The sequence below is a fragment of the Ailuropoda melanoleuca genome, chromosome 13 (genome assembly GCF_002007445.2).
Source record: "Ailuropoda melanoleuca isolate Jingjing chromosome 13, ASM200744v2, whole genome shotgun sequence".
Lineage (NCBI taxonomy): Eukaryota > Metazoa > Chordata > Mammalia > Carnivora > Ursidae > Ailuropoda > Ailuropoda melanoleuca.
Genome location: NC_048230.1, coordinates 12,982,836 through 13,005,969, shown reverse-complemented (window position 1 = coordinate 13,005,969; position 23,134 = coordinate 12,982,836). Strand labels below are relative to the sequence as shown.

Below are 23,134 nucleotides of genomic sequence, written 5' to 3'. Positions count from 1 at the left end.
GCGCCTTGAAAATTAATCTCAACATTAGCCCAAGATAATTGAAAATTGCACATCACTAAGTGTAAATGTATAATGACATATATTCTGTAAAGAGTGCAGCACTTAATGGACTTAACAATGGCAGTCGTTTAACTTTTCAGATTATTTTGAAGGGAGTCTAGAATGATTGTTGCCAGTCCCTTCCTCATTCCCCTCAACCACAGCAACAAAAAAGTAGAACCTTTCTAACATGTGGGTCTTAGTTCTTCATTTTCTCTTTCAATAATGGCCCAAGAATGGGGCCCAGGAATGGACCCCAAGAATGATTTGAGGGAAACTGTAAGCTATATTTCTGCTCAACTCCAGTCTGAAGTTAGAAGTCTGTAGAAAGAACAGGGCACGCATATTGGAATCCAACTCTTAGAGGACATCAAAAAGAGAATTTTCAAGTCATTTCTTGTACAACCAGCTGTTCAGATTAGCATATAGTCATTTCAGCCTTTATAAATAAAAGGGTTTTCCTAAGCTTAAAAAAAAACAACAATAGCTTGACTATGGCTATCCTTGGGAGTTTAAAACAATGACGTAGAGTATTGTTCATTAAGTGTGAATATAAATTGATATCTGAAGCAAAGTCCTTATAAATCTGCCCTCTTCAAAGCCCATTTTTTTACACATGTATTTTACTGGAATTGTTTTTTTATATTCACGTGGTTTGTTTCAAGTGTAAATGGATGAACTGTTTGCATTCCCTTATGCATTATGTAAGGAAAAGGAAATTTACCCAAGGAAAATTTCTCTTTTAAAGAGGAAGTTTGGGGATTCCTGGCTGGCTCAGTCAGAGAAGTGTGTGACTCTTGATCTTGGGGTCGTGAGTTTGAGCCCCGTATTGGGTGTAGAGATTACTTAAATAAATAAAACTAAAAAAATAAAGAGAAAGTTTGTCCTGTTCTTGCCCCATTGTAGTCAGAATCATTCCTGATAAACAGCAGCCTAGCTCAGACACAGCTCTTCTGGTTTACCCCAGAATGGGTAGTTAATGTCAAGCCACTTAAAAGTCAGTGAGAGAGAGAGACTGAGGCTGTAGGTTAAGAGGCTTTGCCCTCCTCCATCTTTCATGTCTGTCACTTGGGTCTTATGGTCTGATCAATGCAGCCATTGCCTCTATTACATATGTCTAGTCCGCCTCTTTGCCATATCCTGCAGTATCTATTAAAGGAGCTTTTTGCACAGCTTCACCCCAGACTGATCTCTCCTTTCTTTCTCCAGTTCCTTTGGAATATATCTTCTGTACCAAAAAAATTTTAATATTGATTTGTAAATTCTTGTGTTCACAAACCCATCTGTGTGTATGTGCATGTGTGTGTGCCTGTGTGTTTTGAATCTCCATCAAGATTTTAAGTTCCTTGTGGGCATGAACTATTTCTTGCAGTTGTCTTTTTTTGTTTTGTTTTCCCTTAGTGCCAATTACGATGTCAGACACAAAATAAGGAGTCCATTAAGTATTTGGTGGTTGATAGTTAAGAGGATCAAAAAGTGTCAGCCAGGAGTTATGTATGTGTTCGCTTCTGGTAAATATAGTAGCAAAAAAAATTCTCTTCCTCTGCTCCTCTGCTTTTTATTAGAGAGAGCAGTAACTGGATTGTTCTAGAAAAGAGGAGGTAAAGTTAGTACTCATAAGGGAGAGCATTAAGTGCTGTTGCAAATACATATTGACATACCTTTTGCTGACCGCAGGAGAGGGCTCATCTACCTTTTAGCCCTATTTTGGCAGATGAGAAAATAAAAGATACAGAAAATAGAGATGTTTTATTTTCTGAGTTGCCTCAAGTTACCATTTTAAAAAACGCCTGCAAGCATTTCTAAAACGGGATCCTGGTAGCTGGTTGCCAAACCGGTTTAACAGGACTGCCTCCCGGTGCTCTGGGTGAGAGGGAGCTCCGAGTACATAAACTTATCAAAGATCACTCTCCCAGTCATTTCAGAACAAGTTGTTTAGTAATGTACTGTAGTTTCTGTGCAAACCATCTACCATAAACCACGAAGTGATTCAAGGTTCATAGTTCCTTCTTTGTTCCTTTGTTAATCACTGACTTCTGACTAGTGGGAGGTGCCTTCCAAATTCGCTAATGCATTCTTTTTGGATAAGGATGACGCACAGATTGTCCTAATAAGGACTTAGATTGAGAAAGGACCGCCCCCCTCTGAGAAGATGGGACAAGTCAGAGAGAGGGCGGGCAGTTTCTTTTTCAACTGGGGATGACACAAGCATAAGTCATTTCCTTATTAATCGGTTCAAACCAGTTCTTACAGGAACTGGTGGTGATAAATGTGGGACTTCTCAGAAGTCATTCATTTTATTCTTTGTGCCACACCAGTGTGCAGCATCAGCTTAGCTGGCCTCACTCTAAGGATGAACTCTTCTGCTAGAAGGGGCTCAGCTCCTACTTTCTCCCAAACATGTTGGTGGAAGAGATTTTTTCTTCTATAAGGGGTTGTTAAAGGATGAATTTTACCCACTAAAAAAAGTTCAGAGGATTTGCCAGCTCTGCTGATTGTTGTATTTTTTTTCTCTTTCTATCCAATCCCTGCTTTTTGAATCCAGGTGGTAAGTGGATTTTTCTTTAACATTTTTCCTGCTTTTCTTCCCAAATGTATCTTTTTCCTTGGGTTATTGTGCCCTGCTTCCAGCGCTGTCCCCGGCGTAGGTCCATCTCTGCAGAAGCCATTCCAGGAATACCTGGAGGCCCAGCGGCAGAAGCTTCACCACAAAAGTGAAATGGGCACACCACAGGTGAGACTTGCCTTCGTTTTCTTCTCTTCCCCACCCCCACAGTTTCAGGCTGAAATTACATTCACCGCACTCACTGGCATTTTTAGGCAAATAGGTTTGTTTGTCAGTCTTCTTAAGTGAGGTCGAGGCTCTCCTTACTCTACTGGGAAACTGTCTTTGTCTGAATCAGAAATGTAACTTCTATTTTATATCTATCTTCTCCCAGAAAACAAAGGTAGGGTTAACGGAAAATAATGGATGTTATGTAGAAGGAGTTGTTGATTGATCTTAAATGATTTATTAGCAAATATACTTCCCAAGTGGATTAAGAATTATAAATTTGTAGCATTTTATAGCATTAGAAAGTATTAGACTAACTGAGGTCACTTGGATATCTCCCTTCATTTTTGCCCTATTTTTCTTTTCAGAAATGGGAAAATAATCTTTTTTAAAAAATCAACTAAGGCTCTTCACATAGCTGAATTTAAAAACTTTATCTTCTTAAACTCAGCCTGTCTTTTCTGTAAACAGTACCGTGGCAAAGGGAAATGACTAGAAGAGGATGAGTAAGCAGTAACCTGAAATGGGAAACTTGAAGAAAGCATACTTGTTGGATTTTTTTTTTTTAATGTAGGTTCCACGCCTAGCGTGGAGCCCACTGTGGGGCTTGAACTCACAACCCTGAGATCAAGACCTGAGCCGAAATCGGGAGTCAGACACTCAACCGACTGAGCCACCCAGGCACCCCAGTTGTTGGATTTTTATTTTTATTTATTTTTTTGATGGCCTTAGACTCTATGTGGCCCTTTGCTGCCCTCAGTTGACCAAACATGACTTCAGGAAGAGATAACATGTTTTAAAAGCTGCTCCCAATGCAGGAACAAGAATATGTAACTATCTTGACAGTACTCTCTATAAGTATCTACAAGGCAACTTCAGATAGTAGAATTTAATCAGTTTTATTCTTTTGTAGTAAAAGATAAGAGGCAACCTCATACTTGGCCCATTCTAAACTATGTGAATCAACATTGACTTTACATCTAACAGTGAAATCTTAATAAAGGGCTGTAAAAAGGCCTGAATGTAGGCTTCGGGGTACCTGGAGACATAAGACTTCTTTATTTTACCTGTTTAGACTTTATAGATTATAAGCTCCAAGTTCTCATCATTTTCCTTAAATATTGTAGATAATTCCCTTTTTACTACTGAACTAATGAAATGTTTCTCCTGGATTGTTCTGCATTTATTCTTGCAGGGAGAAAACTGGTTGTCCTGGATGTTTGAGAAGTTGGTCGTTGTAATGGTGTGTTACTTCATCCTGTCCATCATTAACTCCATGGCACAAAGTTATGCCAAACGAATGCAACAGCGGTTGAACTCAGAGGAGAAAACTAAATAAGCAGGGAAAGGTTTAATGGCAGAAGTTAGAATGGATGGGTTCTGCCTTAAATTGGGAGGACTCCAAACCAGGAAGGAAAATTCCCTTTTCCAACCTGTATCAATTAAAAAAAATTTTTTTTTTCCTGAAAGCAGCTTAGTCCATATTTTGCACTGACATACTTTTCCTTCGTGTGTTAAGGTAAGGTATCCACCCTCAATTCAATCCAACTTGTATTTTATTAGGGAGGAAAGATGTTCCTGCAGCAAACTTTAACAGAGACTGGCCTTTTCTTTGTTACTTTCAAAAGGCCCACGTGGTACAATTAAAGAATTCTGGACACCAAAAAATAGTTCCTAAGTATGTTGAATATGTCAAGCCGTTTAGGCTTGTCAGAAATGACTCCTTTGTTTTTCTAAGTCATTAAAATGTATATAAATTATACTAGATTGGATAACAGTCTTGCATGTCTATCATGGTAAAATTTAATATTCCATCCTGCCCAGCCCTTCCTCTCCTACCTTAAAAAAAAGGCCATTTTATGATGTGTTGCACACCCTGTTGGGAAACTGATCTTTAAATTTTGCGACAGTATAAGAAAATTCTGGTTGGTGTCTCATGAATGAGCGACACCATTTTTTATTCTGTATATTTAGAATGAAGTCATGACAAACTTTATAAAGACATCTTTGATCATTCCAAAATTGTGTCCGTTTTCTTGAGCGTTTTGATTTTTTTGCCTCCTTTTAACTACTACCAGCTAATGGTCAGCCTTGCCAAATCCACCTACATCCATAATTTCTTAAGCCTTCATTTATTTGCACGTAAGAGCCACCACCAAGGCACTTTTTTGTTAGGCTGGAATTGGGCAGCTTGCTACACTAGCTGAATTGGCAGCTTAGGGATTTGCATAGTGAGGGGTCTGTGAAAACAGGAGAAATGAAAGTATACAAATTAAAGGGCACTGAAGAGAGAAATAACTTTTGTTTTAAAAAAACTACACTATCTCGTATCTGTTAATTTTAGCTCAGCATGTACTCTGGTTTTGACAAATTTATTTTTTATGTAACCTGATTTTCTTACCTTTCTTCAGTAAGTGATACGTTCTTTTGTGATTTTCTTTTGGGATGTTTCTGGTTGAACTTGGTCATTTTGTTTTGCTTGGGAGGAAAATAAACAGTTTCACTTTTTTTCTTTAGGAAGATCATTTCTGACATTATGTTAAAAGTAGAATTGGGTTTAAATCTCAACAGGCCAGAAATGCCTAATTGTTTTATAAAATCCTGCCTGAATGTCTGCTTATTTTTGCCTACCGTCGTGACATCTCCATGGCTGTACCACCTTGTCGGGTAGCTTATCAGACTGATGTTGACTGTTGAATCTCATGGCAACAGCAGTCGATGGGCTGTCTGACATTTTGGTATCTTTCATCTGACCATCCATATCAAATATTCCCATTTAAACATTACCTGGCCTGATGGTTTATGATCAGAAACTGGTCCTTCTGTCTAGTGGCACTTTGAATCTTTTATGCCATGATATTGCAGCAGTATCAAGAAGATTTTATGGAAAATTGGGATGGTCTCCATGACCACAGCTAAATAAAGAAAGGACAAACAACCTGCCTTGTGGGTTTTGAAAAGGTTATTATTCTTAACAATCTTTTTTTCTGCCCAGGGACCTTCTGGCAATGTGGTTGATCCTTTATTTGAAGAGCAGTCCCCAGATGTTCTATTTTAAAGAGATTCATGTTAACCAGCGTAACGTTTAGATTCCGTAGGGTGGGCACGAATTGCCAAGTCAGCTTCCAGTTGGGTTTCACCTCTTTCACCTGCATTTGTTTGGTGTTTGAAGAAAGAAAAGAGGAAATCAAATATGAATTAAACTATTTGTGCTAAATCTTTAGGGTTTATTGGTAAATTTATTTCAAGGTAAGGTATTAGAAAAAAATGTTTCTTAGACTGACAGTCTAAGTAATTAATACATTTGACTTAGGATGATGGTTTGTTCACTTTCAAATGAATTTGCTTGGAAAACAAAGAAAAAGAGCAGCTGTCTTCCTTCCCTCTACTAAGTGTTCATGTGTGGCAAACTCAGGTGGTCCTGCTGGATTCCCACTGGGGCAGAATGTCACCCTCTGTTCCAGAGGTTAGTTTGTTCCTTTCTTGTATCCACCAGAGTGGATACAAATAACAACTACATGATCCCAAAGACAAACCTAGTTGCTTCCAGGTGATAGAAGACCAGAAAATGTGTTAAGTGGATGATTTCATATTGCTGCAAATAAAAAAAGGGGGCCTGGGAATTCTAATTCTGTCTGCTTTGTTTAAGTGTCATTTTGTGCCTTGAATTTCTGTGGTACTTTATTATGTCTCAACTCCGTGACTGTCAGGCAGTGCAATCCGATATTAATGCAATACATCGGCAGTTATACACTTACATGCTAGGGAACATCTCCCTTAAGACAGTTCTGGTAATGTGGGGGAACTTGTAGCATGTTTGCTCTACTCTCTCTAATCTGGAGTGTGGGGCTGGAAAGAAAGGGAGAGTTTTACTTTGATCTGGATGATGGCCACCCTCCTCATTCTCTAAAAATCAGAAAAAGAGAAGGCTAGAGTGCAGTTCTTGAAGTACAGGAGTTTAGCAGATGCAGTAGCAAGTGCTCCCCTATAAATGGGCTCATCAGCCTGTGTTTCCAGCGCGCTCTGGGCAGCTGTAGCTGTAGTAGGACAGCATGAGGCTTGTCTTCCGTTCACAACTCAGCAGTGATTCCTTTGAGTACAATTAATGCATTAAGTTAATTAGAATAACTGGTTGCCCTCTTGTACCCTGGGGTGAACGGGTGTTTTGACTGACTCGTGTAAAAAGCTCATAGGAGTTCCCAGCCTTTTGGTGTCAAAAAGCCTTCCAGAATTCTGAAACCCCCTTCCCTCTGTGTGCAACAGTCTGTTAATGGTGGTTTACAATTCTACCTTTCATGTAGGTGACCTTGAGAAAGTCTTAAACTCTGAACCTAGATTTCATCTATAAAAACAGAAATAGCCAGATGTTCTAAGGATTAAATCGGATAAAATGTAAAATATTGCCATAATGTTAGTGTATTCTCATTTTTTTTAAATTTGGATTTCCTTTTTTTTTTTTTTAAAGATTTTATTTTTATTTATTTGACAGAGAGAGAGACAGCCAGCGAGAGAGGGAACACAAGCAGGGGGAGTGGGAGAGGAAGAAGCAGGCTCATAGCAGAAGAGCCTGATGTGGGGCTCGATCCCATAACGCTGGGATCACGCCCTGAGCTGAAGGCAGAGGCTTAACCGCTGTGCCACCCAGGCGCCCCAGTGTATTCTCATTTTTAATAAATCAAAGACAGCATTTAATACACATGCAAGAATTTTACAACATTGCATTTACTCCAGAAATATGCGTTATTTATTTATTTTATGAAGTAGGCTCAGCTCCCAGCCTGGGACTTGAACTCAGGACCCCGAGATCAAGAGTTGCATGCTCTACAGACTGAGCCAGCCAGGTGCCCCAGCATACGCGTTTGTTTGTTTGTTTGCTTGTTTGTTTGTTTTTAAAGATTTTATTTATTTGACAGAGCACAAACGGGGAGTGGCAGGCAGAGAGAGAAGCAGGCTTCAAGCAGGGAGCATGACCTGGGGCTCATGGGGCTCGATTCCAGGACGCTGGGGCCATGATCTGGGCCGAAGGCAGACACCTAACCAACTGAGCCATGCAGGCACCCCAACATGTTTTTAAATACTCTTAGCCAGGGGCGCCTGGGTGGCACAGGGGTTAGGCGTCTGCCTTCGGCTCAGGGCGTGATCCCGGCGTTACGGGATTGAGCCCCACATCAGGCTCCTCCGGTATGAGCCTGCTTCTTCCTCTCCCACTCCCCCTGCTTGTGTTCCCTCTCTCGCTGGCTGTCTCTATCTCTGTCCAATAAATAAATAAAATCTTTAAAAAAAAAAAAAATACTCTTAGCCAGTATGCCCCTGTTTGGGTACAGATACACTCTGTTTAAGCAGTTAAACCCATCATACAAATTAATAAAGAGAAAAGCAGATATTAAAGAACCAATTGGCTTGATAAAACCAAAACCTTGCTAAGTCCAAAAATAAACCCCCAGCTAGGCAATTTAAGGTACAAAGCACAGATACACAAAGTTTACTATAAAATAATTGAAAATACTTTTCTACCATTACCATCTTAAAATGTCGACGTTTCCTTATTTTTATTATAAAGATAGTTAACACTAAAAAAACCTAGAAGGTAGAGGAAAAAAGGAATATCTGCTTTTAATACCTGGTTAGAAATGCTCCATCTAGGGGCGCCTGGGTGGCGCAGTCGTTAAGTGTCTGCCTTTGGCTCGGCGTGATCCCGGCGTTATGGGATCGATCCCCACATCAGGCTTCTCCACTGGGAGCCTGCTGCTTCCTCTCCTACTCCCCCTGCTTGTGTTCCCTCTCTCGCTGGCTGTCTCTCTCTGTCAAATAAATAAAATCTTTAAAAAAAAAAAATGCTCCATCTAGACAATCCAGTGAGGTTTTCTGGGTGTAAATAGTTAAAACCGTTTAAAAAAAAAGTTGGCATGCAAGACCCTTCCTCAATAGACCTAAAAGTCTCATTTTTGTTAGAAAAACAAAAGGAAAAAATTGGTTTATTTTATTCATAAACAGTTATTTTATGTGCTCACAAAAAGTTAAAACAACCTAAGCAGAAATTTTTTTTCAGTAGGCTCCACGCCCAGTGTGGGGCTCGAACTCACAACCCCAAAATCAAGAGTCGCATGCTCCACTGACTAAGCCAGCCAGGGGCCCCTAAGCAGGCATTTAATAGCCATTTTTGAAAGCCAAGTAACATTCCATTTGTAACCAGCATTGATCAAAGCTTCTCTGGTATTCATAAAACATGGTAAATGAAATGCTAAGCAAAACTGTTGCATCTGAAATGTTTGTTCCTTTATTCTCGAAGACAACAAGAAAAGAAAGCACATAATGTACTTTAAAATTCTAAAAGCAATTGAGTCATTTGTGTCTGGTAGTCAGGGAGTTAGGTTCCTGCCCTTCCCAACAAGCCCAGGAGTTCACCTGAGGTAATGCGTTTGCCTTGGGGGGTGAGGCCTTGAATTGCAGCAAATAACCTACATGTATTTGCATATTTAACCAGTGCTCATAAAAGAGATTATAATAAAAAACCTGTTCTGGACAGCTGCTTACTCATTGCCTTTAGAATTGCATGGCGCTGGGATAGGCAGGTGCCAACTGTTTGCTCATTCTCTGACCTACTAGCCTTCCTTGCACAGTTTGCTGTGTGGGTGTTGATACTACTAAATTAAAAGAAAAATTTTATTTTAGATGGCCCCCGTTCTCCACCCAAACACCCTGGATTCGTTTGAGATCTGGGATTCTAATTCTGTAGTGGGAGACGGGCCCAAACTGTGGCCCAGCGTGAGTCAGTTGTAAGCGGCTGGCTGACTCTATGGGAACAGAAACGAAACGCAGCTTAGACGGTTTGTCAGCCAAATCCACAAATGTGTGGCTTTTTGCAACATTGGACATCTGTTCCTTTTAATTTAAAATAAACTGTTTTTAAAAGCACAAAGTTGCTTGGCTCCTTGTTTCTTTGTGTCAGCAGCAGTTGCTGTTCTAACTTAGGAAGCCTAGGATCAGAAAATTTGGAATCTTTAGGGCACACTTCAGAAAGGGAGGAACAGAGTTGCTTTGGGAGGGGAGGAGATGGTTTTACAGGATAGAGTCTGGAAATCCCCTTCAGGAGTGATCAGCCCAGGTGTTCAACCCGTTTGTTAACTATTTCCAAATGACTCAAAGGACAGAGGGAGGGCTTGGACACACTCCAGCAGTATTTATACGATACCGTCTTGATTTGCATTGGAAACCACATTCCTGAATTCTTGAGGGGAAGTCTCTGGCTTATTCTGGGCATCTTGGACTAAGGGACCCCAGGCCATCTATCTCAGCCAACAGGCACTGCCTTCTTTTGAGAGTTTCCAGGGGGTGAGTATGTGCAACTTGATTTGATGGCCTTCCACCTAAATCCCTCGGGAGAGGCCTCGTTCTCGGAAGGAAGCCTTTGTAGGCCACATTTCTCTCCCCCCACCTCATCCTAAGTGTGCCATTTCCCTTTGTTGCTGTGTCTCCCCTTTCGGGATTTAGAGCATGAGCAGCTTTTTCCTTCAGACGCCTTTGACTGACCCAACCCGACACCATTGCTCAATTGTGTCCCAGCCTGTTTCCGATGGGGAAAAAAAATATTTCCGTGGAGTAAGGCAGTTTGAGATTTGAAGAGAGATGCTTCTGCCTTTTCCTGAAGGTGGGAAATGACTGTTCAGATGACTCTGGTCTCTCCTTGGCCACCATGTGTTGGAAACAAAGAGCTCAAGTTCACTTCTCTTAGCTGTAGTGCAGAACCCTGGTGCCCCAGTCAACCCCAAGACTGTGTTGTTCTCAACCTCTTTACATTAGTTAAAAAAAAAAAAAAAACCCGAAAGCTAAAAATGAGAGGATGCCTTTCTCTGCCTTTTATTTTTTTAATGCACCTCCCAGCCTCTTGAGAGGTCCTTTTCACTTGAGTGACCGGCCCAAACCTCTACAGCAGCCACACTTTCTCTGCCTGACCTCACAGTGGCCACGCTCTTGAGGCCCTTCAGACACCTCTGCTCCATTCTGACCACACTATCAGCCCCTTTCCACTCCCGTGTCCCTTCTGTGGTATATCCTTTGTGCCCAACCATGTAACACCAGCAGTCGAGATTAGCTCCCAGGAAGCTCCTCTGATGTGCCCTTTACCAGGAAGTACAGTGGATTATTGTAACCGTGATAGTGATTGTTTGCTCACTTTGTACCAGGCACTGTTTTCAGTGCTGTTTTGTATGTTGAATATTGAAATCCTTACAAAAACCCCACGAGAAAATTAAGCTAGAGTTTAGTAGTTGGGTGTAGGAAGCAAGGATGCAGAAAAAGGATTCAAACCTAGGCTTTCTGGCTGTTAAACATTCAGTTCTCCAGAAAAGTCCAGTACAAAAGTCCAAGCTTGTTTGTTGTCTACATACATACTTCATCTTGTGATCACAAGTAGGTGATGGAGAAAGACAACGAAAATCAAGCCCACAGCCTTTAAATTTTTGCTATTTAAATAGATGAGCAGTCTTTGTGCTTCCCTGTATCACAAGGTTGGAAGAGCCAGCTCCATTCTTAGCCATCCTGTGTGGGCAGGTTCCCAGAGTGGTGGTTGCTGTAATTATGATTACAAAGCAATTTCTATTTGTACAGACATTTTTTTCTCTTTGAAAGCACTTTCACATGTTAAATTTTATTTGATCTTCACAACAACCCTATGAAATAGAGCCAAAAGTGGCATTAGCCACATGGCGGGGTGGGGGGGGCATTTTTAAATTTGCTTTTTAAATTTCTATAGGGTTAAGGTACTGTGGGGGAGAGACAATGCTAGTGACAATAATCTCCCTCTAGAAGTGTAGAGTCTTCTTAGGGTTATTACGTATCTATGCGGATAACCACAATGCAAGTTGAAGTCTATGGCTAAGAACTGAGGAGAGGATCAGAATAGCTGACTAGGAAGGATCAGGAAGGTTTCATGAGGATATGGCATTTGAATTGCCAGCTAGGATGGGGAGAGGGGAGTCCAGCCAGAGAAAACCCCATGAGACAGCAGGAAGCACAAAGAGGAGAGCTCTGTGGGGTGGGGAGAAAAAGAGACAAGACCCAGGAGCCACCTAAAGTCAGTCCACCCACCTCTGTTATTTGCCTTAGCCCCAGTTTGTATCCTTTAAAACACTTGCATAACTCACAAGTAGTTTCTCTGTTTTCTTGTTTTTGCTGTTGCCTGCACTAGAACATAAGCCCTGTGAGGGCAGGCACTTGTGCTCTCCATTGTTTGCCCGGGGCCTGGCACTTGGTAAGCTCACAGTGTCTGCTGAGTGACTGTCGCAGTTGTCCAGGTGAAGCAGCTGTGGAGATGCAAAGGTGGACAGGAGAGGCTACCTGAGTCAAGGTACCAGGGGACTAGGCAAGGCTGGAGTAAAGGAGGTGGAGCAGAGGACTGATGGATGTGATATCCTTTAGACCACTCTGTGACTTCTGTCAGAGAATAAACTGGACTTTCTCAGAGAATTCTTTTGAGTAGTATGTCCTTTGTACTTTCCCATAAGTGATCATCTAAGCCTTAACTTGTTATGTAGCGCTGTTCTTGAAAAGATGGCACTGTAACCAGACCTTGGGACCACAGGAAGCTGCTTTAAAATTCCTCACCCCAGTTGTATCCTGCTTGCTTAATGAATGGCTCCTCCCTATGAGAACTGGGAGATGGTAATTCCTGGATAGATTGTCTTTATAAGGAGAAAAGCTTGGCAATGTGATTTCCTGTATATTTCTACTGGAGTCCAAGATTCCAGCAGTGCTAGCCTAGACAGCATTGGCCGGCACCTAGAACGCAGATGTCATAAGTATTCCCAAGTAAGTATGAGGGCATCTTCCCAACTGCCTTTGCCAAGCCAAAAGGCAGAACCATGGCTTTATTACACCTTCTAGAGCATGTGGTCAAGGCGGCTTTCCATTTGGCTGCTTTGGTGCTGGGGTTGTTTACATGTTTCAATAAATGAGTTATGCTTATTGAAGTTGGCTGGCTAGGAGTTCAGAATCGATGACATATGACCACAATTATACCACTCACCAGGAGCAGCAGAGTTCAGAAGGAAAGATTTACTTGCATATGATCCTTTGGTGGAGAAGAGAGGTACGAAACTTCAGTATTCTACTCTCAGGAGGGTGCACAGTTTTTGAAGCCTGGGAGAACTGGGGTGTCACTGTTCCTGGCTTTCTGATGGAATCAGACATAATGAGATGCCTATCTAGTAAAAGCATGTATGTAGGAGTGCTTTGCACAGTTTCAGAAGAGAAAAGGAAGCTGAAAATAGTGCTTTTAGAAAAACATAGAGATCGGGGCGCCTGGGTAGCGCAGTCCTTAAGCGTCTGCCTTCGGCTCAGGGCATGATCATGGCGTTATGGGATCAAGCCCCACATCAGGCTCTTTTGCTATGAGCCTGCTTCTTCCTCTCCCACTCCCCCTGCTTGTGTTCCCTCTCTCGCTGGCTGTCTCTATCTCTGTTAAATAAATTAATAAAATCTTAAAAAAAAAAAAATAGAGATCAAAGAAATTTTCAGATGCTTTAGATTTCCTTCTTCAAACATGAAGAATCCATTGGAGCATAAAAGACATCCCTGGTCTCTACAAGGAGGAAATAAAAAGTTCTTTCATATAGGGGCATCTGGCTGGCTCAGTTGATAGAGCATCTTACTCTTGATCTTGGGGTCGTGATTTTGAGCCCCATGTTGGGTGCAGAGATTACTTTTAAAGAAAAAACAATGTCTTGGGGTGCCTGGGTGCCTCAGTCGGTTAAGCGTCTGCCTTCGGCTCAGGTCATGATCTTGGGGTCCTGGGATCAAGCCTTGCATTGGGCTCCCTGTTCTCCCTCTCCCTTTGCCTCTCCCCTTGCATGTACTTGTGCACTATCTCTCTAATAAAATCTTAAAAATAAAGACAAAAAATGCCTCAAGAAACTATATTAGAGGTGCCTGGCTAGCTCAGTAGGTGGAGCGTGTGACTCTTGATCTTGGGGTTGTGGGTTTGAGCCCACTTGGGTGTAGGGATTACATAAACATAAAAAAAATCTTAAAAAGTTCTTTCAGATACAAAAGCTTTCCTACTTTTTAGTAGACTTTTTAGGCTGCTCCCACTCTGTGTGTGTGTGTGTGTGTGTGTGTGAACTATTTGCTAGTCTTCCCTGCAATAGGGCAGTGTGTTCATTAGAAGGTCATGTTGAAAGGACCCCAAAGTTAGTTTTTAATTTCCCCCTTCCTCCTGTTTGTTCCCTGAATGTACATGGAGCATCCTATAATTTCTACACCTACTTATGTGACGATAGTTTACAGAACAATGATGCTGCTTACTACTTCCACCCCTTGTTACTGCCTTCTGATTCATTTGACTTATTCCTTCATTCTTCAAACTGTCTTCAGGTGTTAATACCCTTTTAAAAATAATTTGAGTTATTTTATCTTTACATTGGGTTTTTCAAGCTTTAAAATAAAAATATGCCGGGTGCCTGGCTGGCTCAGTTGGAAGAACATGCGACTCTTGATCTCGGGTCATGAGTTTGAGCCCCACGTTAGGCAAAAAGTTTGCTTTAAAAAAAAAATGCAAGCTAAAGAAATGCATAGCATAAAAAGGAAACCTGAGAAAGATACTCCCCCAAAGAAATTACTATGAAATTTAGTGCGTATCCTTTCAAGACTGCTCAAAAATGCTCTGAACTTCCCATTCTTCTTGGTCTTGGGAGCCTGGCAGTGGGGGCAAGGGCAGCCAGGATCACTGGGTCGCGTCTCTTATTTGTATCTTCAGGTCAGTGATAGACTGTTCCGTCCCTGTCCTTACTGAGCAAAATTAAACATAACCACACATAGACAAATCCATGTGTTTTTCGTAACATTTAACAGCCATTTCTGTTTGTCTTGGCTACTGCAGCATATGTAAAGGGAACAGTGGGAGTGTTGAACTTTAGAAGGCTTGGAATTCCAGAACTAGGGCTTTAGATTTTAGGCAAGGATTTACAAACAAAGGTATTTCTTCATTCTCAATATATTAAGTTTATATTGTCTTAAATGGCTCTTAATTGTGTAAGATGGCTCAGAGACAAAAAAAAAACAAAAAACTTTTAAAGATTTTATTTGAGAGCAAGAGAGAGAGGAGAAAGCGAGCGAGAGAGCGTGCCTGTGCATGGGGGTGGGGGCACAGGCAGTGGGACAAGCAGGCTCCCCACTGAGCAGGGATCCCCACTGAGCAGGGATCCCCATGTGGGGCTCAATTCCAGGACCCTGGGATCATGACCTGAGCTGAAGGCAGATGCTTAACCAACTGAGCCACCCAGGCACCCCAAGACCAAATATTTTTTATTGCACTTGTATTTCCAGGTCCTTAGTTTTATCTGCTATGAGATCTGTTGATAAGTGAGCTTTAATGGGTTTTACTTTGTGCCTTTAGTTTTGCAGATTCTCGTCTCTTCCAGTTTTTTAGACATCTGTATTAAACTATACTCTCTACATGAGCCAGGCATATGCTTTGCAGCAAAGAATATATCAAATGGTAAACTCCTTAAGGACAGAGGCCTGGTTTAACTCATTTTTTTTTAAATCGCCTCTCCGAGCGCTGTCTTTCCTTGCACGTGGTTAATGGGATGTTTGTTGAGTTAAGCTTACATCCTGCCTCTTTCATACCGTTCGCGTGAGCCGAACTTAAGCAAAGTTTTTTTTTTTTTTTTCAAAAAGGAAACTCCCATCTTTTGCCTTATGTCATGTTTCTTACTATCATGTTCCCATGACCTCTCACCTAATAGGACAAGCTTTGTTCAACTCCCTTTTCTATAGTTCCCAGGCCTTTGCTCCTGAATTGTCTAGAATAGCCCTGTCCAATAGAAGTATAATTCCAGCCATATATCTAACTTAAAAACTTTGGTAGCTACATTTTAAAATGTAAAAAGAAACAAGTATACCAATTTGAATAATTTAACTCAATATGTCCACAATATCAACAATTAAAAATATTTATATTGTACATTCTTTTATTCATACAGTCTGCAAAATCCAATGTGTATTTTATCCTTACAGCGCTAGCTGCGTGTGGACAGCACAGGTAATCTTTGAATTTTTGTGTACTTCCCATGTAAATAATTACACAAGCCATGAAAGTATTCATCTTAATGGCTCCATCATTAGCAAAGGAGATAAATTCAGGTAGAGGATTATTTGCTAAGTGACACCGTATTTAGCTTACTGTTTCTTTTTAAGCTATTCTTTTAAGCTAAGATTTTTCATTACTTTAGGTAAAGTCCATAAATTCAGAAACCATCAAGTCTTTTTCTGAAAATGCTTATAAGCTATTCTTTGCTTGTAAGCAGTTCTTGGGGGTTGGGGGGGCATCACCAACCTTCCTTTTCATCTCTTCCTGTGTCACTATCTCCCTGGGATCTAAATGATTGGGATTTTCTATCTTTTCCCTCTTCTCCCTTAAATGCCATACCTTCTACAACACTGACCCCACACTGTGTTGCCCAGAAACTGGAAATATTTACATTGTTATCTTAAATTCTTGTGCAAGCATTCTGGCTAGTGGAAATGGGATTCCATTTATTAATAAGGCTGACATTGCATCATCTGAGACATTTTAGAGTATAGGAGTATGAAGTTATTTAGTTAAATATGTAAAGCCAAATTTTTTTAGCTCACATCCCTAAAACCCATAGGAAACAATGTGATTGATAATGATGAGCAGACATCTCTTAAATAACTGATTATTTGCCAAAAATGACAAGTTAGTGAGTAAAGCCATATTTGGTAGGTATGTTGAAGAACAAGAAAGGCTTGACTGCCAAACCTTGGGCTCATACAGAGAGAATATTGTGATAGGAACATATGGAGCGTGTTTTGAAACAAAATTTTGGACAGGAATTCAAGTGTGATAAACATGGCGGTCAGAAGAATCATTGGTATGTACCCTGCAGAATAGTCTCCAGAGCCCGGGGGGAGGCATTTCAAACCAATTTAAAGCCCAGACTAGAGCTCCCAGCTCGTTGTTCCTTGTACATCTTTCTTGTAAAAAAGGGGAACATGGACATGGGGAAGATAATAAACAATAATTAGGAAGCTAGGATTGGAGCATCAAGACATTCAAAGAAACTTAGCTACACTGTAAGCTTCTTCATTTAGACCAGATGGTATTAACGCCTACATCCTTAACATCCAAGTCAATGCCTGGTACTGACTAGGTATTGGTTGAATGAATGAATGACCTGAGAACAGTGAATTGTGGATATGTTAGCTAAGGTCTAAGTGACAGATTAATTAAAGGAGAAAGATGCTGCAGATTGGTTCATGTTGGCAGGAGCAAAGCTAGAAGCAAGAGGGAATGAATGGGAAGAAACGGGTTCTATAGCTTAAAGAACTCTTGACAAAAGCACAAATGAAGGAGAGTGAAAAGACGAAAAGAAGCAGCAGTTTGAATTTACACTTCTTTATGCCTACAGGGGGTGCGTACGTATGTGCGGCTCTGTGGGAGAAATGTGAGTGACAACACAGTACTCTAGTTACCCAGTAATCTAAGATATTACAAGTTCAGAGCTTCTGGATCTGTATGCCCAGGAAGTTATGGTCCTCATTTTGTCCTGGCTGATTGGCCATTTTCTCTACACAAGGTACATTTCCAGTGACACTATGTTGAAGCTTTGGCATCACCTTCTTTGTGTTAAATCACAACTGTAATAGCAAAAATTTTATGTTACTCCAAATAGGGCCCCCCCCCAAAAAAAAATTCCATGTAAATGTTTAGAACAAGTCTGCAAATATTAAGGTATTCACAAACATCAAATAATGCAGTTGTAGATCATAAAAAAAGGCTCTACTTATATAAGTGAATGGACCCAGAGCTGTTTGACTGGGGCTTTCTTCGAATATTCACCTGCCATTGATTCCATGAGTTGCCAAATTAGAAATAAACCGGTCCCCATTGGTACCTCATGAATTCTTTTCTTAAATATAAAAAATATAAAGTGATTTATACTTTCTGACTTTAAGTTTCACTTCTAGCAAGTTCCTCAGAATCAGCTTAACCCTTGATGAGCTCCAGATCTTCATTAATGCTCGTTCAGTTTGGGAAATTGTTTCAGTCTTTGGATGTCTTCAGTGTAAAACCATTGCTTTTAACTTTATTTTGTAAAAAATCATTATCTGATTATTTTTCAACTATACTTGGGTTAACAAAATGCAGCACAGGGGTGTGCCTTTTAGTGGCTGAACAGACCACTTTTTACATTCCTTAGAAATAAGATATGGCTCAGTATTTTAAATCATAGCAACAGTTGATAAGAAAAACAGCAAAAAAGTAATCATTTCCATATGGAAAGAAAAGGAAGAAACCAGTGAAGCTGTGAACTGTCATTTTTCCACATAAAAATAAATCATCACTGGTAGATTTGGCAGAAGGGACAAATGTTCCTGTTTGTTTCCCATTTGACATTTGTTAATACACTGCATGTGACATGTTTTATTGAAATACACAATTACCTTCAAACTCAATTGCCAATTTCCAAGTATGTTCTGTTCTTCTGAGTGAAACCCATATCTGTATGTGTCAATTTCACCAAGGTCAGTATTTCCTTGGTGATAATTTTCTCAACTTTGTGAAATTTTAGTGAAAGCTCTTATCCCTTTTACTGACAAGCATAACATATTCCATGCTAGTTAAATACCTATAAGTAATCTGAAAGCACTAGTTGAATATTAGTTTCTGCTCTTACATTTCAAGATCTAAGAGAAAAACCCAATTTTCTGATGCCTAGAAAATTTAAAAGCATTTACTTACTTACTTTTGTACTTAAGCATAATATGCATTTATTAACAAAATCTGATATTTATTTTTAAACAGCTGCTTAAAGTGGAAAATCTGTTATACAAGAAAATCTTCAAAAAAACATGTTCATAATCTAGCATTTGACAATAGCGCTCTCTTGTGGTTAAAAGTATCCACTTCAATTAACTGCCGAACTCTAATTTCTTAGCTTCAAATTGTGCGGTGAAAGTTTAGCCTTTAGCGGGTATTTAGTGAATCCTTTTGTAATAAAGAAGGGAAGACTTAGAGGAGCACCTGGGTGGCTCAGTTGGTTAAGTGTCTGCCTTTGGCTCAGGTTATGATCCTGGAGTCCCGGGATTGAGCCCCACATCAGGCTCCCGGCTCAGCAGGATGTCTGCTTCTCCCTCTGCCCCTCCCCCTGCTTGTGGGTGCATGCTGTCTCTCAAATAAATAAAATCTTAAAAAAAAAAAAAAAGAAGAAGAAGGGAAGACTTAAAAACATGGGGACAAAACAGAATATTACCTTTTTTGGATACTTCCAGAATTCCAACATCTCAGCAAAGTGTTTCCAAATTTCTTTATAGAAGCACCAGTTCCTTTCTTACAAATGAAAATACCAAGTAGACGTTTTCATTGAAAACATGATGTTCTCCATTGAAAAGGTTTTCCTCCTTTTCTGTGGTCATAGTATGCCAAAGGAAACAGCATTTGACTTTGTTACTTTGACAGGTAGAGATCTGAAAACCTTACAGAGAAAGTACTATTGAAAATATTTTAGCCCCAAAATGAATTAAAGTACTTTTTCTCCTTTGTTCGAGATCAGAGGTTGCAGTAACTGGCAACAACCTGTTCTAACAATGCGAAACTGTCCAAGAAGTCCTCTTCTTCAATTCCAAATTTTGTGTATTGATGAATGTAGGCTCTGGTGAAAGAAACAGAAAAAATCTCAGGCAAATGAATAACTCTTAAAATCAAACAATAAACAGAACTTTCCTAGCTCATGAATATTTGAAGATGGCAGAATCTCTTAAATGTCTTAGATTTGCTTCAATGTTTATTCCAGAGAATAGCAGACTGTGAAAGTTTATGTCAAGCTCCCTGTCTTTTTAGTGTCCAAGAGAGTGACAATAAGAAGCACATAGGAAAAAGGACCATGTTCAGATTTGTATCCAAATATTCAACACCCTACAGAGATGACTGGGTTCAATATCAACTCTAAAAAGAATTTTTACCTAAGCCTTGAAACTGCAGAAACTCCAGTTCTAGGAATGAAGTCAAGTCTCCCAAGTATTTTTCGTTTTTTTTCTTTTTTTAAAAAACTGATCTTTATTTATTTATTTATTTATTAAAGATTTTATTTATTTATTTGACAGAGAGAGAGAGACAACCAGTGAGAGAGGGAATACAGGCAGGGGGAGTGGGAGAGGAAGAAGCAGGCTCCCAGCAGAGGAGCCTGATATGGGGCTGGATCCCAGGACTCCGGGATCACACCCTGAGCCAAAGGCAGACGCTTTAACGACTGAGCCACTCAGGCACCCCCCAAGTATTTTTCAGACAACATTTAATTTGCAGTTATGCTTGGGGGTCCTTTGAATACCCTGTACCCCCAAAATGTTCTGAGGCAGGAGAAATCACGTTAAAAAGAATGTCAAGGGCAGACATGGATTAAACTGAGGTAATAAGGGCTGTTTGCCATTTAATGGGAGTGAGAAGAGAACAATACCAGGAAAGTACAGAGTTCACAGTCCCAGGAGTGGGGGGCTTACGGAATGGCCATGTGCAGAATGGGGGATCCTTGAAGATCCTGGCTAATCACAGTAGAGGCCTTGCCCATTGATATGGGAATTTTGCTTTGACATTAAGTAATTGTGGCCGAGGTCAGGAAATCTGGTAACACATTTCTTAGCAGATGGAGTTGAACTTGCAATATTTCTTGCTGAACAAGATCAGGATCTCTTCCATTCTTCCAAGGATCTTATTTTGGAAAACTATTTTCATTGTCCCAGCCTTATAATGAAATTTCTACTTTAATTGCATATCTTTTAGAAAGGACTCCTCTAGTCAACAGCAGCAGCATAGTGGGTACTTTTACATGATAATCCCATTTAATCCTCACCACATATCCTCACTGTAGACCCACCGTGCATTTAAGAAAATGATGCCTGAAATAACATGACCCAGTTTCACACCTACAAAGGGGTAGCCATGCTTACTCCACGCCCTAGGTTGAATGTTTGTGTTCCCCTGAAATTTGTACACTGGAAGCCTGACCCCCAAGGTGATGATATTAGGAGACGAGGCCTTTGGAAGGTGATTTGGTCACAAGGGTGGAGCCCTCATGAATGGGATTAGTGCCCTTTTAAAAGGGGCCCATGAAAGGTTCTTTGCCCCTTTGGCCATTTGAGGACACAAGGAAAAGAGACCACCTGGAAGCCAGGAAGTCGGTCTTCATCCAACATCGAACCTGCCAGCACCTTCACCATGGACTTCCTAGTCTCCAGAACTCTTGAGAAATAAATTTTGTTGTTTATAAGATACTCAGTCTGGGCTATTTTTGTTACAGCAAACCAAATAGACTAAAACATTCCAGATCCTGCCTTGCGTTTTAAGCTATTATCTGCCTAAGGTTAGAAAGGTTTGTAGATTTATTTTTTACTTACTTTGAAGCAAACATGTTCCAGGCTTTGCCCACAATCGTATCAAGAGGTTTTAGTAAGAACTGGCTATTGCTGACCAATGCTGCAGACTTCTCATATTTGCTAAAGGCTCGCTGGGTTTTCCACACATTGACAGCATGAATAGGCTCTAACCAAGAAGTATAGAGAGCTGGATCTTTAAATCCTCCTAGAGTAAAACAACACAAGCCATTGTTTACATCATAAATCATTAATTTTGGATACAAATTAATAAACATATTTTCTTATTCATTTCACCAGAAGTCTCCTTTCATTTTGCCTTTTAAAACTAGCCTTATGGGTGCCTGGGTGGCTCAGTTTGTTAAGTGTCTGCCTTCATCTCAGGTCATGATCCCAGGGTCCTGAGATCGAGTCCTGCATCAGGCTCCCTGCTCAGTGGGGAGTCTGCATCTCCCTCTGCCCCTCCCCCTGCTCTCTCTTTTGCTCACAGTCTGTGTCTCTCTCTCTCTCAAAAATAAATAAATAAAAATCTTTAAAACTAGCTTTATATTGCTTTTGGATAGATGATCCACATTCATTGTAAAAAAAAATAATTCACACCATTCAGAAAAGTATTAAGAAGAAAACTTAATGGAGGAAAGACCTAAATGTGAGACAGGAAACCATCAAAATCCTAGAGGAGAACACAGGCAACAACCTCTTTGACCTTGGCCATAGCAACTTCTTACTCAATATGTCTCTGGAGGCAAGGGACACAAAAGCAAAAATGAACTATTGGGATTTTATCAAGATAAAATGTCTGGATAGCGAAGAAAACAATCAACCAAACTGAAAGGCAACCTTCAGAACGGAAGAAGATATTTGCAAATGACATATCTGATAAAGGGTTAATATCCAAAATCTATAAAGAACTAATCAAACTCGACACCCAAAAAACAAATAATCCAGTTAAGAAATGCGCAGAAGACATGAATAGACATTTTTCCAAAGAAGACATCCAGATGGGGCCAACAGACACACGAAAAGATGCTCAACATCACTCATCATCAGGGAAATACGAATCAAAACCACAATGAGATACCACCTCACACCTGTCAGAATGGCTAAAATTAACATGGGAAGCAACAGGTGCTGTTGGCGAGGATGTGGAGAAAGGGGAACCCTCTTAACACTGTTGGTGGGAATGCAAACTGGTGCAGCCACTCTGGAAAACAGTATGAAGGTTCCTCAAAAAGGTATAAATACAGATACCCTCCAACCCAGTAATTACACAACTAGGCATTTACCCAAAGGATACAAAAATATTGATTCAAAGGGACACATGCACCCTAATGTTTATAGCAGCATTATCAATAATAGCCAAATCATGGAAAGACCTCAAATGTCCATCGACTGTGAATGGATAAAGAAGTTGTGGTGTACAGCCCTGCTTCAGGCTACCCGCTCAGTGGGGAGTGTGCTTGCGGATTTCTTTTCCTCTTCCTGTGCCCCTCCCCCGGCTTGTGCTCTTAACTCTCCGAAATAAATAAAATCTTAAAAAAAACAAGAAGTTGCAGTATACATACACAATGGGATATTACTCTGCCATAAAACAGAATGAAATTTTGTCATTTCCAATGATGTGGATGGAGCTAGAGTGTATTTTGCTACATGAAAAAAGTCAGTGAGAGAAAGACAAATACTGTATTTTACTCATGTGGAATTTAAGAAGCAAAATGGGCAAACATAGGGGGCAAAAAAGAGAGACAGGCAAATCATAAAACAGACTCTTAACTACAGAGAACAAACTGAGTTGCTGGAGGGGAGGTGGGTGGAGGATGGGTTAAATGGGTGATGGGGATTAAGAAGGGCACCCATGATGAGCACTGGGGGTTGTGTGTCACTGGAGAATCACTAAATCCTACACCTGAAACTAGTATTACACTATATGTTAAC

At 40.4% G+C, this 23,134-nt stretch overlaps 2 protein-coding genes across 8 annotated transcripts in view; one reads left to right on the top strand and one right to left on the bottom strand.

Moving 5' to 3' along the window:
• Window positions 1-6,435, top strand: part of VMP1 (vacuole membrane protein 1) — a 125,271-nt gene extending 118,836 nt beyond the window's left edge. For both annotated transcript variants that reach the window (XM_019803877.2, XM_002923315.4), the window contains 2 exons: window positions 2,671-2,773; window positions 4,008-6,435. In XM_019803877.2, coding sequence (XP_019659436.1) covers window positions 2,671-2,773; window positions 4,008-4,151 — 247 coding nt within the window. In that variant the 3' untranslated portion in view covers window positions 4,152-6,435. The remainder of the gene's footprint in view (window positions 1-2,670; window positions 2,774-4,007) is intronic.
• Window positions 6,436-16,488: 10,053 nt separating this feature from the next.
• TUBD1 (tubulin delta 1) overlaps window positions 16,489-23,134 on the bottom strand; it is a 30,444-nt gene continuing 23,798 nt past the window's right edge. For 5 of the 6 annotated variants that reach the window (XM_011229986.3, XM_011229985.3, XM_034641463.1 and 2 more), the window contains 2 exons: window positions 21,224-21,407; window positions 18,624-19,485 (listed from right to left, as the gene is read on the bottom strand). In XM_011229986.3, the coding sequence (XP_011228288.1) occupies window positions 19,383-19,485; window positions 21,224-21,407 (287 nt within the window). In that variant the 3' untranslated portion in view covers window positions 18,624-19,382. Of the gene's footprint in view, window positions 17,471-18,623; window positions 19,486-21,223; window positions 21,408-23,134 lie in introns of those variants that run through there. The other variant, XR_002143530.2, reaches the window with a different exon arrangement.